Below are 19631 nucleotides of genomic sequence, written 5' to 3' on the forward strand. Positions count from 1 at the left end.
CGCGCCGCCTCAGCTGACAGGCTCCAGCGGTCGGAGGAAGCTCGAGAGGAGAGAGAGCCGTTTTGTTTGTCTCGAGGCGGCGGCGGCGGCGGGACCGGGACTCTGATCGCCTTCGCGGCTCGCTCCTCCGAGGAGGGGCATGAGCTGAGGCGATGATGCGGCCGGCCGGCTCGAGGCGGGGTCGGAGGAAGCGGCTCCTAGCGGACGGGGCTGCCTTCCCCTCGCTGGCCCTTCTCTTCCTGCTGCTCTTCTGCTCGCCTCACGGCGCCTGCTGCCTTCCCCGCAGAGGAAGGAGCTCCCCCGGCCCCCCGGTCGTGCTGGGTAAGGACTGGCCGGGGGGCGGAGAGGAAAAATGGGCACCTGTGAGGAAAGGTTGCCAGGGCTACAGATCCCCCCACATGGTTGGGACGAGAAGTTTCCGTGGGGTTTGGGGAGGGGGGGAGGCACCCTTCAAAAGCCCCCCTTCAAAAGCCCCCCTGGCTATTCATGGGCTCAGGGTGGGGCGGCGATGTGGAGAGACGTGGGCGAAGGGGATGTGGGGAGACTGGAGGTCACCCTCAAGCCCAGAGAGGAAGCAGTAAGTTCTGCTTTATTGGGTGGGGGAAGATATACAGGCTTATTCTGTTCATGCCTTATGTGTGCACTTGATTTTTTTTTTTTAAATTAACGTGGGCTAAGGTGGCGCTGTGGGTTAAACCACAGAGCCTAGGACTTGCTGATCAGAAGGTCGGCGGTTCGAATCCCCGCTACGGGGTGAGCTCCCGTTGCTCGGTCCCTGCTCCTGCCAACCTAGCAGTTCGAAAGCACGTCAAAGTGCAAGTAGATAAATAGGTACCACTCTGGCGGGAAGGTAAATGGCGTTTCCGTGCGCTGCTCTGGTTCGCCAGAAGCGGCTTACTGATGCTGGCCACATGACCCGGAAGCTGTACGCTGGCTCCCTCGGCCATTAAAGCGAGATGAGCGCCGCAACCCCAGAGTCGGTCACGACTGGACCTAATGGTCAGGGGTCCCTTTACCTTTACCTAACAGGTTAATTGTGGCCGAAAGTCTCACGGATCCCAAGTCCCCGCTGCATCACAAGCCCAAGCGCACAGTGACCTGAGTTTTGGACTTTTAAGAGTGAAGGGGGAGAGGATGGCTTGAAACATTCTGGAATTGCTTGTCTTTTAGGATGAAAGTTATGGGGACTAGGGAGCCTGGGGAGAAGCTTTGAGAGGAGGCAGTAAGCTCTGTGGCTGTAGGTAGAAGGCCCCCAGCAATTCCAAGTAGGGTTTGGAGAGCCAGCTGCTGCCGCCACCACCACCTTAGGTGTAGGTAGTCTTGAACTAGATGGACTAATGGTCTGACTTGGGATTAAAACCACCAAACATTAAAGGCTGTGTTAGTCTAGACTGGAAATGCACACATTTTAGTTCTTCAGTGTTCTCACTTGGAGAAACCAATTGCTTGATGCTATCCCAGGCAGGCATGTGTAGGGGGCAGGCAGATGAGTACACTTGTGCAGGGGATTGGAGGGTTAACTGGCCTGCAGTCCGCCAGGGGCCTGCCAGACTTATGCTGCCATCATATCCAGAATGCCCAGTGCCTCCAAGCCAAACGGGATCTTAAGCAACTAACTAGTTTGAATGCAGAAAGTCCTACATTCAATCCCTGACATCTCCAGATAGCACTGGAAATGTCCCCTGACTGACCCCGTAGAGAGCTGCTGCCATTCAGTGTAGACATTACTGAGCTAGATGGACCAATGGTCTGACACTGCATAAGGCAGCTTCCTACATTCCACCCTGCATCCTCACTATCACTTAGTCTAACAGCTATGTACCACTGTGATAATGTTAACTTTAACCTCCTTCCTGCCAATGTGGTTTGTATCCAAGTAAATGAAAATCATTGGACTTAAGTTAGTAATGTACATTGATTTCAGTGTCTACTCTGTATGGCCTAATAGGATACAACCTAGACTAAATGGATAAATAACACAGGAGGTGTTGTAGTCCTATGCAGGTTACTGGTGTTTTTCTTCATTTGATTCTCCAGATATTTGGCTTAAGCAACATTTATTTATTTATTTATTTATTATTGGCGACATTTAGCTTTAACAAATATTTACAACAGAGATGCCAACTCTGATACCAATATTAAAGAAAAACTATGGCTTTTCTTATGCTGTGGGATAAAACCAGTAGTGAATAATCTATAAGCCTAACATCCCACTGCCTGGAACCCTTCACACACCGGTATTTACCAGGGAGTAAGTGTCTTTAATATCTATGGGATTTATTCCTAAGAACAGTGTTAGAAGAGTTGTGTGCAACCAGTATTTCCTGAGAAAGCATGTGGTGGCAGTTCATCTGGTAAAGATTCTACCAATAGTAGAAGCACCAGGAAGGAGGAATGTTGTGTTTCTTAGTATTTTATGAGCTGTTGAATTTTAGAATTACTCTGTGTTATACAATATACTCTGGGGGCAGGGGTGGGAGCAAAAAGGGAATCAGAAGCCAGCATAGGTCTCTGTTAAATGAGCTCAATTCAGTTAATATAAAGTCCATGGATTTCACCAAACTGTGTTCTTCACATACACAAATGGTTGTAGTTTTTTAACTAGGAAATACACACATCTAAAAGCGTATACTATGTTTATTTTGGCATTGGGAAACCTTGCCTGTTGACTAGATCTTGACCCGCTTCAAAATGAAACATAATCTTATTTATAGTACTTCAGTTATTTGTGTAGAGCAGAATGACAGATTAAATGTAGGCAGTGTTCTGACTACTGCAGAATTTAATCATGCAGGTATGTGTTCACAGAATAGAAACAATAAATAGCTCTTTAAACTGTTGCATTGCAATCAGCCAAAAGCAGAGGTTAGCTGTTATGGTGTCATTGAGACAAAGGCTGATTATCTTTTAATAATTTTCACTATTGTTTAAAACGATATGTCATATTGAGAGACCTGATTAACAGAATCAAATAATGAAATGAATTTACATGTGTGAATTTCTGAGGTCGTGGAGTGGCAAACAGTTTGCCTATGTGTCTCTTTATGGAGATGAGCCTTTACCAGCTCTCTCTTCTTACTTGTTTTCCACAAAGGCTAAACAATGTGCTTTGACATTTAATCCAGGGCTGGCATCAACTGAGATAAAGCGACCAGTGAAATATCTGCAGATCTAATATCAGGCTTCAGCCACATGAGAAATAAATGAGTTAAAATAAGTCATGTGCTAGACAGATGCTCACTATGGGGCTTTAATGCAGCTGCTAATAAATCCAATATGGGCAAGCAGATGGCAATTAACATATCTTGTTTATATGAAGATTCAAATATTATAAACAACACCCTGGTCCTTTGTTTATGGGAGCATTAATTTCCTGTTTCTATCAGAATTGGGAACACACCAGTTACTAATTTTTTTGTCTTCCCATGACTGTCTGATCTCAGATGCAATACAATCAGCTCACAACTTATGAACCTGCACAATCACAGCTTTATGTGCCTGGTGGCTGGCCAGCATGCAGATCGCAGCTCACAGAATAATAGAGTTGGAAGGGACCCTGAAGATCATCTGTGTCCAATCCCCTGCAATTAAATAGACACAAAGTGGAGAGTTTAAACGCTCTTTCTGTGTTGGGTTTTCCCATGATGAATAGAGCTTTTAAGCCCTTTCCCTTGCTTACTGGGCTCTGGGAAGATCTTGCACTGGCTCTGGGAGTGTGTGAGAGCACCTGTGTGAGAGCCTTTCAGAGACCAGCAAGCAAGACACAGCTTAAAAGCTCTCTGCGTTGCATGAGGGACAAGGGCCACTCAGCATGCCAGCTCCAGAAAAGTAGAGATGGTCATGCAGGTGGGGTTGGTAAACCGTTTCCCTAAATTTAAGCCATTTACTATTTACAAGTTTTGTGCTGCAAAACACCTGTGAAATGAAAAACATCAGCAACAAAAAATTCCACAAAATCTATAGATTCTTGCAGTTTAGCTGTTTTTTCCTTTTGTCCATTGTTAACTTGTTGGGGTAAAGAAATATTCCATGTGGTTTTCCAAGCCGAACCTTCCTCCCAAAAAGCAACAAAACCCAGTCCAGGGAAACAGATAATAGTCCTACTTCTGACACATCACACATGGCTTCATTTTGGGACATTTTACCACACTGACATATTTAAATTGACTTGGGTAGAAAAAATGTCTTATGTTATCCCAAGTCGGTTTGGGAATTGCTGTGGGGGTGGGACGACGACAAAAAACAACAACTACCACGACCTACCCCAGAAAGCTGTCTGTGTCTCTTTTTTAATTGTCTTAGTTAGTTCCTATATGCATAGTAATAATAATAATAATAATTTATTATTTGTACCCCGCCCATCTGGCTGGGTTTCCCCAGTCACTCTGGGCGGCTTCCATAGAAACCAAAAATACACTAAAATATCACACATTAAAAACTTCCCTGAACAGGGCTGCCTTAAGATGTCTTCTGAATGTCAGGTCGAATGCATAGGTCCAATAGGGTTGTGTAAGCATCAACTAGGGATGAGTAGTTAATGGGCTACTTAAAAAGCAAAGGAAACCAACAGCAATCCTCTTAATATTTTGCTTCTTTCCTCACCCTAGGGCTTTCCAGATGCTTAACTGGTGAATTTCAAAAGATGAAAGTAAATGTAAATTGGCCTTTGGACTGTGGTCAAAGATCTGCCTGCTCATATTGCAAGAGACTGCATAACTACTTGTGTTCGTTTTTTGTGTTCCTGTCTTTGCATAGGTTTTATCTCTATCATCTATAACCTACGCATGCAAGTGCAATTTGTTCCTGTAGCAGGTTGCTTACATAAACAACCATGCCCATCTCGTATTATGGAGTAGAGCCACATTCTTTTTTACTTGGTGATTGCTTCTTGGCCATCACCGTTCTCTTGAATAATTGTAATCTCTTTACTTGACTTAGTAGGATAAGAAGCTTTCTGTGATCCACTTGGTCTGCTCTTCCTTCTTTGAAACTAAATCATTGCCTCTCAAACTGGCAGTTAGCCATGGAGATAGTTGCAGGTGGAGGTACAGAACATGCATTGTGGCACCTTGTTAGGAAGATTAATTTCAGTGATAGTTATTATTGACTGATTGCCCCATGATTTAATGTATAGCCACAGCACGGGATTCTTGCCCACAGTAGTAGATATGATGGTCATCCGAACTGAATTCGCCCATTCCCGTCCATTTTAGTTCACTGATGCCCAGGATGTCAATATTCTTGCCATCTCATTTTTGACCACATCCAACTTACCAAGGTTCATGGTTCTTACATTCCAGGTTCCTATGCAATATTTTTCTTTACAGCATTGGACTTTCCTTTCGCTTCCAGGCATATCCGCAACTGTGTGTCCTTTCGGCTTTGGCCCAGCCGCTTCATCAGCTCTGAATCTACTTGTACTTGTCCTCCGCTCTTCCTCAGTAGCATGTTGGATGCCTTCCGACCTGAGGGGCTCATCTTCCAGCATCATAACTTTTATATGCTTGTTGTCTTTGTCCATGGAGTTTTCTTGGCAGGGATACTGGAGTGGCTTGCCGGTTCCTGCTCCAGGTGGATCACGTTTGGTCAAAACTCTCCACTATGACCTGTCCATCTTGGGTGGCCCTGCATGGCATAGCTCATAGCTTCTCTGAGTTATTCAAGCCACTTCGCCACGGCAAGGCAGTGATCCATGAAGGGGGACCTCAAGAATATCTGCTTTTGATTTTCTTTTAATTTTTGTCACAGGGCAGCATGCTTGGACATAGTGTTTTTTAGTCATAAAGGAAAATGCCTGATAGGCAAGTATTTCAGACTTTTGACTACATTGCCAAGCTTTGTAGCAGCTGGAAATAAAAGCTTGCTGCAGCACATTAGTGCATAATCTATGTAGATCCAGATCCAGTTTGATACCATTCATTTGAAACAATACCATTTTCAGTCTATAACTGCTGCTACAAATGATACTAACTGACGCAAGCTTTGCTCTTTGGTAAGCAAGTAGGTTGGACTCGTATCAAGGGTAGTGTATTTATAAACATTCATAAGGATCTCTTTGCTCATTCTGCTATGTACTACTTATTTAAAAGAACTTCAGTGCTTTTAAGCAAACCGTTCAGCTTTGTTGTTTTTATTTTCATTTACATTAATTCCTGAGGGGGGGGTTTAAGCAAGTACATTTTAGGATCAGAGTTGGTTTGCTAGATAACTTACAAAGGGTTTGAATTGACTTTTTGCTGAAATTCTTAAGAACCTAAGGGCCAAACTACACGCGACAGCAATGCAACACAATCTACAGTTGACTGCGTACAATTCCTAGGAAGCCAGCCAATGGTCAAGTTTTAATATGATGTGGGCCAGATGTGGATTGGGCTGGGGTACTTAACCTTTCCCTCCCTAGCTTCATTTCAGCTGTTTTTAACTTTGAGGTTTAGATTGCTACTGCAAGATGAAACACTGAGAACAAGTGGTTAGAATGCGGGGTTGAGAGCACAGGAAGGGCTCAGCACTCACTTGACATTTCTGTGCTTTAAATCATGCAAATACTCCTCTATAATAATTGATCAGGGATCTGCTTTAGACTCTGGTCTGTCACTGTCAGATGTAGTTTGGCCCTAAACAAAGCTATTTGGGTATTCATTTTCTTAAGCTCCTACTCCATTGTTTGAGTCAGGTTGGCAGCTGGGTGTCTGTGGCAGGGTTTGTTTACTCATGCACTCTTCAGAGGAATCTGCACATCATGTGACTGCCCTTCTAGTCCTAATTATAACATAGAAGCTTCTTGCAAAATAAACAACCCTGAATTGTAAGTGGTTTTATAAACTCTTCATCTTGTTCAACAGTTACGGGAGACTTTTCCGCAACTCCTGGGAAACATAAGCAGCAAAAATAAAGAGTCCTGTTTCTTGGAATAGAGGTGAAAACTTGAGAACTGCCCACCATGAAGAAAACATGCTCAAATCCATGTTATAACAGGCAGAGGGAGGGTGAATCAAGTTCTAAATCCCCAGCCAGTTTCCAAGTGCAAATATTTAAGACACTTAATTGTACCAGATTTTTAAATGCCTAATGAATGGTAGCTCCATCCATTCCCCCACACCTATTTATGTCAATTCTTTCTTCAGTTCCTTGAAACTAGTTTTGGTTTATATAGTTTCTATTTAGGTGGGAAAACCTTCAAGATTGCAACATTGGAAAGAAAATGTTTTTGCTAGGGTGGTAATTCTGTATCTAGCTTTTTGTTGTCTGCTCTAAGAATAGTACTATTAGTAAATACATGACTATTCCAGCCCTGGATAGACATCTGAGTCAAAGCAGCAAACAGCGATAGGGAAAGCAGTCAAACTGCTTGGCGCGTGATCTTGTCTAGATAATACAGGATGAGACCTTGAAAATGTTTTTAGGAAAAGGTTGCCTTGCAGGCTGGCTAGTCAGCATCCATTGATGCATATGTCGGGTGGTGGGCAGAGAAGAGATACTTAAGGCATATTTGCCCTGGTGACTTTCCAGAAGCTTCAGGGACCACAGACTGCAGCAGCCTAACTTCTGACATGGCTTGAGTTGCTGGGAGCTCTTGCACCTGCCAGACATGAACTAGGAGTGATTTGTGGACCATGTAACAATGATTTTTTTTTTAAAATGTGTTTTTCTTGTAAAATAGCTAGTGAAAAGTAAATGAAGAGAAAAAAGTGTTAACTCATTTAATGGAGTTATCATAGTCTTGATGGAAATGCAAACTAATATTGAAGAAGTGCCTATATAGCAGCTATTTTACAGGAAACAAGCATATTTCCTTACATTAAGTCCAATGTGATTGAAGTTCCTGTATTCAGTTTCAGTATTAAGTGAATAATCAGTTTTGAGGGAAGTGTCTATAATGGTCAATATACAAAGCAATGCCAAATACACTTGTCCATGCAATTTTCATTCAACCTAATTTCAGAAGCAATTGAGATGATAAAATATATCACATTGTGCTGAGAAAAGAAACTGAGTTTCATGACTGTTGAATTCCATTCTCCATAAATTCTATCCAATCTGACATGAATGATGCTTGCTTTGGACAATGTAAATGTTTGCTGATGAGAGAGATGGGGCATGAGGAGGAGGGACTGTCTTGCATATGCAGAAGTGCCTTTAACATTTTTTATAGAATTCATTTTGTTTTTATGTTGTGTAGTTTTGTGTATTTATACTGTAAACCGCTCTGTGATCTTGGGTGAAGGGTGATATACCGTATACATTTAATTAATATAATGAATGAATAAATAATTGTGAATCTTTATTGCATTCTTCCTTTCCTTCAGGTCAGAAATAGTATAAAAGTAGCATAAAGCACAGTTGATGTATATAATAGTGGAAAATATAAAGCAAACAAAAATTGTGATAAATAAGCTGACAAATCGGTTTTGTGTAATGTAGGTGGGAGGTTCCATGAAAGGACTCTCGGTTGCAAAATCTTCTAATAATAATTTTGAAGGCACTTTTTTCCTTGCATAGTTAAAAATGCATAGTGTGCTAAAATAGTTTGAAACAGTCAATTTAACTCCCATTTGTTGAGATAACAAGTTTCTCCCCCACCGAACATAATCTGAACTCAGAAGTATTTACATTTCTTAGAATATCAAGCATCACAAGAGTGTGATAATTCTTACAGGTCAGCCGACAGGCTTGGAGACTGAGTAATTTCCAGGCTACTTTACAATAGTGCTGAGGCCATTTCTCCACAGAGCTCCGATTGCTTTACAGAGTGTAGCATTTTTTAAGTAATAAAACCTCAATGCATTTTAAACCCAAGTGTAGCTTTGGGGTGGGACTAAAAATGCCTGAGCAAAACCACAGCACTTGATGTAACTCTTCCCTTCCTTTTACCATTACAGTGCCGGGAGATTTGGGTAACCAGTTAGAAGCAAAGTTGGACAAACCTTCTGTGGTGCACTACCTCTGCTCCAAGAAGACAGAAAGTTACTATACATTGTGGCTCAACTTAGAACTGCTGCTTCCCGTTATCATTGACTGTTGGATAGATAACATCAGGTGGGTCATAGCACTGTTAAAAGGACACTGTTCTGTGTAAAAATGGGACTTAAATAATTTGATTCTTTTTTGAGTAGCAAGAAGTACCCAAATTGTATGAGATCTAGGGACATTCAAGCTGAGATCCCAAACCGGATTTGTAAAAATGTTACATGGAAAACAAAAAACAAAAAACGAGGCACTACACTTCTGTAAAACAAGAAAATCCTTAATAAAATATTTTTTTAAAAAAAGAAAGAAGGCAATGTGGGAAAGTCAATGGGATCAGAATTCAAATCCTGGCTCAGCTATTATGTGTAGCAGCCAGAAAACTATGAAGTCTGTATGCAGTTTGTCACTTTTGAGGAACACATGTCTACAGCAGGAAACTACAGTAATTGGCAGCAGGTTTAGGCTACAGTCAAACAGTGCAAAATATGTGTACGTGCCATGGATTCACAATTTCCCATTGCAGTATAGGAAATGTGATTGTGTGTGAAACAGAGAATCATTTAGTTCCACCCTTGTCCCTCTGGAACAATTTTCATGGTGATTTCCTGCCAGTTACTCACATGCTTTGTGTTCTAAATTTTGTTAGCGAAGACTGTGGATTGATATGCTGTAGGAATTGAGCCAGCATTCAAAAAGGTGGTAGTTTGAAATTGGCAGGAATCCAGTCATGAAATACTACCTGCATACATAAAAGTTCAAATAGCTGTTGAATCATAGAATTGTAGAGTTGAAAGGGACCCCAAGCATCATCTAGTCCAACCCCCTGCTGTGCAGTTAAAGCTCAGTTAAAGCATCCATGACAGCTGACCGTCCCACCTCTGATTAAAAAGCTCCAAAGAAGGAGAGTCTGCCCCTTCAGAGGGAGTCTATTCCACTGTCAAACAGCTCTTACTGTCAGAAAGTTCTTCCTCATGTTTAGTCAGAATCTCCTTTCTTGTAACTTGAAGCCTTTGGTTTGGGTCCTATCCTCTTAAACATGAGAAAACAAGTTTGCTCTGTCTTCCATGTGACCCCATGAATAAACTGTTATCCTTGAATCTGCTTGTTACTCAACTTGCATTATGCCTTTTTAACACTTCATTGCTGTCTTGTATTGCGTATCAGAATGTTAACTATGAGTTAATGATAAATTAAATGGTTCCTTGGACCCAGAGGTCTCTCAAAGAGCAAACACTACAAATGCTATATTACATCCATTTTCTTATTGACACAAGTCTGTAGACCTCATGTTACGAAGGCATTGGTTAACATTTCTCCACTTACCTGCCAGAACAGTCAAAGCAGAATGATTAATTACCTTATTTGCTTATGACAAAAACATATGTCCAGCACTCAAGTTGAGGACATTAGCCAAAATCATCAGGTGCATTTTAAGGCAAACTGCTGGAACTCATCTACATTACAGGGAGTGGAGGAAGCGAGAGCTCTAGGAAGAGGGATACTGTATAGCAGCAAGAACAAGGCCAACCAATTGTTTGCAATTATTAGACTGGGCTGCTTCAGATAGTACCTAGCAGCTAAGTGGATATTGTTCTTATGCTATATTAAGTCTGTCTGAGAAGCTTTGTTGAAATAACCTACTTAAAGTTGTCTTACCAGTCTCTTAACCCTTTTTGCTAAAACTCTACTTATGGCTGGCTATATTAGTAAAGAAAGCTTATCTCTTCCCTCTAGACCTGAAGTCTAGAGTATGCTGCAGATTGGACTTAACACCTTACTGGTTTAGTTAGTGTATGTTTGTGTGCATCAGAAAACAAGTTTTCAAAGTCCATTTGTTGTGCACCTTTTGTGTACCTGATAATTCAAATGTATAGACTCCCATTCAAATTTTGGTCTTGATACTGATATTTCCCCCCAGGCTAGTATACAATCGAACAAGTGGATCCACTGGGCCACCAGAGGGGGTGGATATCAAAGTCCCTGGATTTGGACAGACTTACTCCTTGGAATTCCTTGACCCTAGTAAAAGAAGTGTTGGTATGTATTTTTCACCTAATCTGATCTCATTCGGACTCTTGTCAGTGGTAGTGTCAAGTCTCAAATATGCATGCATGAAACATACTTGCAAAATAGTCCCTTCCCCTAAATGTCCTTGGACAAAAACCACAATAATTCCAGAGATGGAGAATAGTTCTTGAGATTTATTCTCTGTGTGCCTTTGTTTGAATTTTATGGAAAGAGCTCACACTTGTCTGATTGGAAGGCTGGGAAAAGAAGTAATCTGTATTACACATAGGCCCAAGCATGTAATTTAGGAAGGGACATAGTAAGCTGCCTTGTACTGAGTCAGGATTTTTCTAGGGTTTCAGACAAGTGTCTCTCCTAGCCCTACCTGAATATAATGAGCTATGGCTGTTCCCCAACTTGCCTATGTACATATTGCCATTTGTAGTGCAGTCTATTAGATTTAGAAGGCTTCTTCCTTGTAGTAAATGTAACATTCAAGTCTGATATCAGAAACAGAAATAACAATGCCCCCATAGTGCCAGGGTTATTTAGATGGCATTTCTTGCCCTCACCCTTGGTGTTAACTTTCAGCCTTCACTTCCTTGGCAACAGAGTGGAAATGTGCTCAGCCCAGGATAGAGGCAACAATGTTAAAATATGTTAGTTATGGAAACACAGTTCAGTACTCTACCAGCTGCTAAGGTCAGTACCATCTCACCTGGTATTAGAAGGTCAGAGAAAATTTAAGTGAAACAAAACCAGACTGCGTCAAAGGTGAACTGTCAACCATCTCTGAGTGCTCATTTCCAACAGCTGTGATCATATAGGTTCTTTAGGTTCTTCCTGTGGTCATGTACCCTCATAGATGAAAACATAGAGCAAATTGACCACTCAGGAATGAACAGTTGTTGGAACATCTTGTCCCAGATGGCTTGAAAATGAATGTCATCTCCAGATTGTGATTTCAGAACTGTTGATGAACGCAACTGACACTGTAATTGTTTATAACTGAAGAATGATTAATTTGAACAAATTAACTGATAACATGTTGTAACCAATATGGGAGTTGGCTTTAAAAGGCCCTGAAATGTTAACGTTACATAAAGGGCAGTGTTAATTGGGCCTGCAGTATCATTGCAATTCAGTTTCTTCTTTTGGCCATAGGTACCTACTTCTATACACTGGTGCAGACTCTAGTGGACTTGGGCTACCAACGGGATGAAGATATTAGAGGCGCTCCCTATGATTGGCGGAAGGCACCAAGTAAATAAATCTTCATCTGTTGGGATTAGGGTTACAGAGCAGAATGAACTGTGGCTCATGCAAACACACAATTTGTGGTAATCAAGTTTTCCCAAGGCTTACAAGTTCAACCTATTTAGCCCCTGATGCAACTGAATGTCACCTGATAGTTAAATAGTTACAGGGTTGTTTAAAAACAAGTCTTGGTGACCTTTCTACTTCAATACAGCCAGGATGGTGCAACAAGCCAAATTGTTCCTGAAGAGCTGTGCTGGAATCCTGGAGGGTAGATGTTGATACAGGGTGTTGTTAAAGTCACCCACCATCCATGCAAATCAGTGCTTTTTAATGGGGCCATTTCACATTTTCATTTCCCAGTCATTGAGATGCAGAAGTCAAGTGGTGTACGTGCATGTGTGAACAAAATCATTCTCTTTGCAGCCTGTGTCAGATTATACAATCAAGACACACTTTCTTTTAACTTAGACTCATAGAAACAAACAAACCTGAGAGACTTTTGTCTTGAATGTTGGGGAGATAGTCTGAAAGGTTTAGGGAATTGTGGGCAATGGGGGGAAACCTATCCAAAACAGTGCACATGATCTTCTACAGCTTTCAGTTCAGTGTTAAATGTTTTAAATAAAATGACAATAGAGATACTTAATAAGCTCATTCAGTTAATGGGATAAATTATCTGCCTTCCTCCTTCTAGATGAGAATGCAGACTATTTTGTGGCCCTCCGGAAGCTGATAGAGATAATGTATGAAGAATATGATCAACCAGTGGTTTTAATTGCCCATAGCATGGGGAATATGTATGTTCTCTACTTCCTCAGCCATCAGCCTCAAGACTGGAAAGACAAATACATAAGGGACTTCATTTCACTTGGTGCCCCATGGGGAGGAGTGGCAAAAACTCTACGTGTTCTAGCATCAGGTAAATGTCTCCAGCTTGCAGAGGGAGGGGGGGGGGCTCTATTAAAAGGGATAGGGGTTTGTGGTGCAACTTGAACATGCTTAGCTACATCTAGATGTACTACTGTAATAAATAGCTACAGTCTTCATCCTAAAACCAGCTTTTGGTTGAAGAGAGTCAGCCCGAAACAGGCATTGGAGGACAAACAATCTTTGAATTTCCAGGATGATTGGATTCTATAATTGTGGGAAACTACTGATGGTCTTAAGTACTGATGTTGTTCAAAGCTAACTCCTGCCTAATTTTAAAGATTGGGAGGCAGAGTCCTTAGATAGCAGGTAATATATTTATCTGTTATGAAACCATCAAGCGATCTCTCAAGGTAAGTCTTTAGATTACACGAAGTTATTTATATTGTATGACAGTTTTATATGGCAGTAGTTTTCTTTGGATCATGCCATCTTTGGCATAAAATATTTTTACTGTTGCCCTCCATGTCAGGGCTTGAAGAGTACAACCTAATAAGTGTAAAATGACAACATTCAAACTATACTTTAGTTTTGGTCTGTGTCATGAGTTTATAACTACTGGATTATGGGTTTATATGACAACATGTGATCACTAACCAGATAATACTTTTAATGCCTCAGGTGACAATAATCGGATCCCTGTCATCAGCTCCCTTAAGATCAGAGGCCAGCAGAGATCTGCAGTGTCAACCAGCTGGTTGCTCCCTTACAACTACACCTGGTCTCCAGAGAAGATCCTTGTCAGCACTCCATTTGCTAACTATACTATTCAGGATTACCAAAAGTTTTATACAGACATTGGCTTTGAGGATGGCTGGCTCATGAGAACAGAGACCGAATCCTTGGTCTACAATATGATTCCTCCAGGGGTGCGCATACACTGTCTTTATGGTACTGGGGTGGAGACCCCAGAGTCATTCTTCTATGACACCTTTCCAGACAAGGATCCTAAGATCTTTTATGGTGATGGTGATGGAACAGTGAATTTGCGAAGTGCCTTGCAGTGTCAGAAGTGGGTGGGCCAGCAGAAACAGAATGTGACACTCTATGAGCTTCCAGGGAGTGAGCACATTGAAATGCTCTATGATGCCAATACAATTTCCTACGTAAAAAAAGTTCTCTTTGGTTCATGACACAATGCATAATACCCTCTTCTGACATGACACTTGAAGGGCCTTTTAAGGCAGGGAGGAAGAATGGCTATTTTGGACAACCCTATTTAAAGCCTGCTTGACTTGTTTGGGCCTTGTTGGAAATGTTGCTGTCAATTAATGATCACTTGTCTCTTTGATTAGTGCTCATAACACACTGTGGTGTCCTACATACAAAAGCTCATTCCAGCTGTATTTAGTGCAATCCCAGTGCCCATCTTTGTGAAGAATGTGCTGCGCTTGTTCTCTGGGATGTGGGGAAGGGCATAGATGAGCTGTAGTATAAAGAAAAGAACAATAACATAACCTTTTCTGAAGGGTCACAAGTACTGGGTCATTGTTCCCAGCTGGGAAGCTAGTATTAAGTGAAGTCCCAGCAGCAGCTATTTGGTTTTATTTAAGTTGGTGACATCCAGCCAGATGAGTATTGTTCCTGAAGAAGATACAGTATGTCTCTGAGCTCCTGATAAGATTTTCTAGCACAAGCTGAACCCTTTAGCTTGATCCTTGCTGGAGCAAGGTGAAGGTCAATGGCTGAAGACAGCAAGGTTTTCTTTACTGCTGTAACTTGGAGATTTCCAGTTGGCTGTAGACCTAAGAATTGACATAGTAGATATTAAGGAGATGGTCTCTGTTTTGTTGTGATCAGTTGGCTGTCTCTTGAGTACTTGCCAACCTTTGTTCAGAAGCCAGTGCTGTGACAAGTGCTATTTTAGCCAGATGCCTTCCTTCCATGATCTGGAGTGTCTAAAACACAGGCTGCCTTCCAGCAACGCTTAGCATTGTAGAGCAAAATAACAGCCTAAACTGTTCTTGTTACTGGAGACTTCTTAAAGATGGAGCTGATAGTAAAGCTAACTCTTCCCAGAAATTTTGGTATTGTAACTTGGTTGTCATGTTTCGTTGGAGTCTCCTTTTCTTGTACTGTAATCCTCTTCCAAATTCTATTTCCTTGTCCCCTATGGAAGATCAAGCCTTGTACCATAGAACAAAATGGCATGGGGCAAAGCTGCTCACGTTCCTGATTCAGGAGTGTAATGTGCAACCATAATTGCAGGAAGTGTCCGTAAAAAAAGCACCAACCTTCATCTGAGACAGTGCTGGGCAGACTGAAAAAAAAGAGAGGCTCATCTGACCCCATAATTGCCTGTTAGCTGCTGGGTTGGCCATCTATTGACAATCCCTCCTTCCAGAGCAAATGGTTTAGTATTCATTCCTGCTGCTTCTGCCCACCCAGAGAACAGCTTGTGACCATCTCCTCAGTTAACTAACCAGCATAAGTGTCTAGCCAACATGGCACAACCAAACTCTCCTGCCTTGAGCTCAGTATACGTTTGGGATACAAGTTGCTGCATCGTCATCTATGTCTGGTTAGTCCCTGTGTTGAAACTTTAAAAGCACCCAAAAGGGGGCGGTACGTCAATTGTTGATGTCATAAGGGACACTTGTAATAGGGGGCTGATTTGAGATTTGTGCCAAATACTCCAGTTTGAGAGTAAGAGTGACCTGGAAATCTGAATTTTGTTCTGAGGAACTTGCACTGAGCCTGACCTCTTAGTAAGCAAGTGCCCAGAGCGACAGCTGTGGACACGTTTATCATTCGTATTTTTCTAATCTTCAGACTTTTTCCTAACTAGACAATGAGATCACACAGAATCTGCAGTGGTAGCTTACAGTCTGCAAGTATATTTTTCCATTACTGGTATGGTGTAACATTTTTATATAGTCTCTGTCAAGCTTTTAGGTTTTCTAGATTGTGTATTGCTACATTGTAGTAGTCTTAGCATAATATTGGTCCTCCAAGAAACAAAATATTTATCAAAGTATTTATTGCCTTATGGAATGTGCAATCCTGTTCATCCAATTTCCTGTTTTTCAGTAATTCCAGTAACCATTTTAAACAAGGCCACTGGTGATCACTGTGGGCATGGCAATAACATAACCTCTGAAAGTTTCCAGCAGACATTGTTCTACGCCTTGCACTCTGAGAGTGCCTCCTCAAGCCATGTCTTTGAATTGTCAGCATCAATCTGCTTCTGTTTGTTCTGTAGCTGCAAGTTTCATTTGGGAATGCTTCTGATTGCAAATCTGACTTGCTAAACTGACGCTATACTTAATTATAGCTCAAAGATTGGTTCCACCTTGTCTGTTGCTCCCCATCCTACCCATTTCAGTCTTATGGCCTCAAGGTACCATTATGCTTGGTGCCATGTAGATGGCAGGGTTCATGTGGGTGACATTGGGTTCTTTTTCCCTGCCGAGTTATTTCTTACTATTTGGCCTCACACATTCACAGGGAAATCCACATTCATCACAACATCACTTTCATGGAACATTCTGAAGGCTAGGGCTTGCCTTAATGGTCTGTTTAGGACTGTTACAGCAGAGAACAGGAAATGAGTGTGACAGATCTTCAGAGACTTGCTAACTTACACTTCATATAGAGCTATCCATACATATGGTGCATAACAGTGGAACATAAGCAAAAGCACAGGTCTCTGATTCCTGAGTAGGATCCAATTTAAATTACAACACAGGGGGTGCCAGGCTGGGGGAGTGATAGAGGTGAAGGTAACAAGAATGTGTTGATTTACTTGTGCTTAGGCTTAGTTTTAGTTGGGGATGAGGACTAAGGGGTTAAACCAAAGGACACATGTATATTCAGAGTGCGCTCCTACTGTATGTGTGCTTTCCATGTTTTGGCCTTGCATCATATTGTCCAGCTGTAGCTGGTAACTGGCATCTGTTGCTGTGACTTCCAGCCCCATTCTTATGTGCCCTGTAATACTTCTGTCCCATCTGCATTTCATTCTTAATACATAGTGCAATCAAAATGTCACCTCTTCATTTCTCCCTTCTCATCTGTCCCGATCAATCTCACACACCTGCCTCCCGCCGTTGATTCCAGGCCATTGGTGGTTTGTTTATCAATGCTTGTGCCAGCTGCCTGCTGTAAAATTAAATATGGCCAAGCATCATTAGCTGTCCCACTGGGGCTTCTTCTGGTTATATTACAGTCTTTCTCTTCTATATTTGGCTTTGTATCGTATTGTGGCTTTTTTGTTATCTTTTTATCCTTTAACTGATAACAGAATGGGAAAAGCTATATTGGGTTAGATTTTGCCATTTATATCCACCATTTAACATTGTGAATGATGGTTATTCATAAATTCAGTGGTGAAGTACTGATTGAACTGGAGCTTCCTGTAGATCATAGCCAGGGAGCCACAAATTGTGCAATTTCCTAAAACTCACATTTTTCAAACAACAATGTGTCTGTGTCCCTCTTTCAAACTGCTTTTGAAACTAGAGTTTTAAAACATTCTATTTATCTTGGGAATCAACAATTCAAAGTCAAATTTTCACTGGGCACGATGATCCTAAAATGTGTCTTTGGGTTCTGGTTGCTGCTGTCAGTCTGTGAAAGCACATGAGAGACACGTTCTCCAACTGCTTGCCACTTCACGCTGTCTCTTGTTATCCCCAATTATTACAAATGTGTTCATTTTTCATGTCCCTGCAACTTTGCTCCCCCAAACCAAAATACTTTTAAGGACCAAATGCACTACAACTGATATGTAGAGAGTGCTGGATGGAACTTCAACTGCTTAAAATATAGATAGATAGATGCTGCTGCTGCAAGGTTTTAGGGCTACTATGTGATTCTGCTAGAAAGAGTAGATTTCACCATTGAGCAATAAATGAAACGGAGTTTGCAGGCCAAAGTCAAGAATTCTAGCCATGAAGCTAGTTTGTGGAGTACATAGTATTTGAGGTGTTCAAAAATTCAGGGACTGAGCAATTACTTTGCTGTTCTCTGCTTAACAGTATTTAATATAGAACACTGCCTGGGAAGGCCTGTTGTTTTTCTATACACCTTCCTCTTTGTGTGAATGAGTTCAGTAGATTTCTGACAATTTGATTATCATACTTTGATAACATAATAAAGTGAATCAAATGCTAAATGTTTCCTGTGCCTCTTTTGTGCTTTTCAAACACAGAATATTTAACAGCAACCGTCTGCTCTACAGCATGCAGTTTACAGACCTTGCCCAGAGAGCTCATAACAAAGAAGGGCACTGTAGGTGATGGACAATACTCAACTGGCAACTGGTTGGTTCACTCTTTACCTGCACATGCTCTGAAGGCTCGTCATCAGGTTTATTCATGTGGCGCTTTTCAAAATCATGCCCAAACCAGCTCACAAAGACAGAGAACAGATTGACTTACAGGTACAACAAAGCCATACTAACAAAAACACAAGTTTAGGGAACATAATATGAAATACACTCAATACAGCTGCAGCAGGAACAGTTCTTGCACTTGGAGTCAACCAGGGCACAGCTTTCCTAAAGCAACTGAGAATGGGCCTGCTGGCACCAGGCCTTCCAGGACTCTCTGGGCACATGATGAAGGAACTTTCCTGAAGCTAAAGAGGTTTGGGGTCAGTATTTCGATGGGGGGGGGTCACCATGGACTTTTGTCATTATGATCTTGGAAGACGTTCAGTAGGGCTACTTCTGGGGTGAGCTCTAATATCTGTTTAGTTATTTTGCATATCTCTTGTAGGACTGCTGTCCAGAAGGGTTGAATTTTATGACATTCCCACCACATGTGGAGGTATGTGCCTTTTAAGGTGCAGCCTCTCCAACAACTTGGTGAGGTTCCTAGGTGTATCGGCACCAGTTTCTATGATGTTAAGTACCACCTGTAGGTGAATTTCTGAGTGAGTTTCCCTTTTTTGGGTGATAATGGACTTAAATGGAGGTTTAGACCACATTCTAGTCCATTGGGTGGGATTAATTTCATAGCCTATGTTGTGCTCCCATTGTTCTTTGATTGTGTCAAGGGGGTTTGTGGGATTTTGGAGCAGTATTTTGTATATTGTGGATACCATCCCTTTGCTGTGTCCCTCTGCTGTCGGGAGAAGGTTTTCAAAGATTCCCAAGGGCCTAGTAGCTGCTGATTTTACTGCTGGATTGTTTAAGGCGGCATGTAGTTGACCGTGTGTTAGCCCAAGGTATTTGGGTGTCCCCTACTTTGTCTTGTATTTCTTGTGTTGGTATGGGTTTGTTGTTTTTGTAGTAGTATTTTAGACAGTGTAGGCCATTGGCTTACCAAGTTTTAAGGTGTGTGTTGGAATAGTGGGTGATAGGCCAGGGGGGTTAGTGGAGGTGGGGATAGTTTGCCTACTTTCCCCTTCAATGCTTTAAGCGTGGACAGTGTGAACCTGTTCAGTGTTGTGGGGATTTTCTTTAGTTTGTTTTGGATAAATGGGGATGCTGTTTTGGGGATGTTTTCGATGGTGTCTCTCTCCAA

General features: G+C 41.7%; 1 protein-coding gene across 1 annotated transcript; it reads left to right on the forward strand.

Moving 5' to 3' along the window:
- On the forward strand, positions 1 to 18277 carry PLA2G15 (phospholipase A2 group XV). The gene is made up of 6 exons (XM_028739571.2): positions 1 to 321; positions 8880 to 9036; positions 10886 to 11004; positions 12139 to 12237; positions 12929 to 13153; positions 13783 to 18277. The coding sequence occupies exons 1-6, from the start codon at positions 153 to 155 to the stop codon at positions 14292 to 14294; spliced, it is 1281 nt and encodes a 426-aa protein (XP_028595404.2). The 5' UTR covers positions 1 to 152; the 3' UTR covers positions 14295 to 18277.
- Positions 18278 to 19631: the final 1354 nt, after the last annotated feature.

This window comes from Podarcis muralis, chromosome 7, assembly GCF_964188315.1.
Source record: "Podarcis muralis chromosome 7, rPodMur119.hap1.1, whole genome shotgun sequence".
Classification (NCBI taxonomy): Eukaryota; Metazoa; Chordata; class Lepidosauria; order Squamata; family Lacertidae; genus Podarcis; species Podarcis muralis.

Excerpts from the sequence above, each read along its gene's own strand:
- PLA2G15 (XM_028739571.2), top strand. The coding sequence starts at position 153 with ATGATGCGGCCGGCCGGCTCGAGGCGGGGTCGGAGGAAGCGGCTCCTA. Across the intron at positions 322-8,879 it reads CGGCCCCCCGGTCGTGCTGG|TGCCGGGAGATTTGGGTAAC; the intron begins GTAAGGACTGGC and ends TTACCATTACAG. Across the intron at positions 12,238-12,928 it reads TGATTGGCGGAAGGCACCAA|ATGAGAATGCAGACTATTTT; the intron begins GTAAATAAATCT and ends TCCTCCTTCTAG.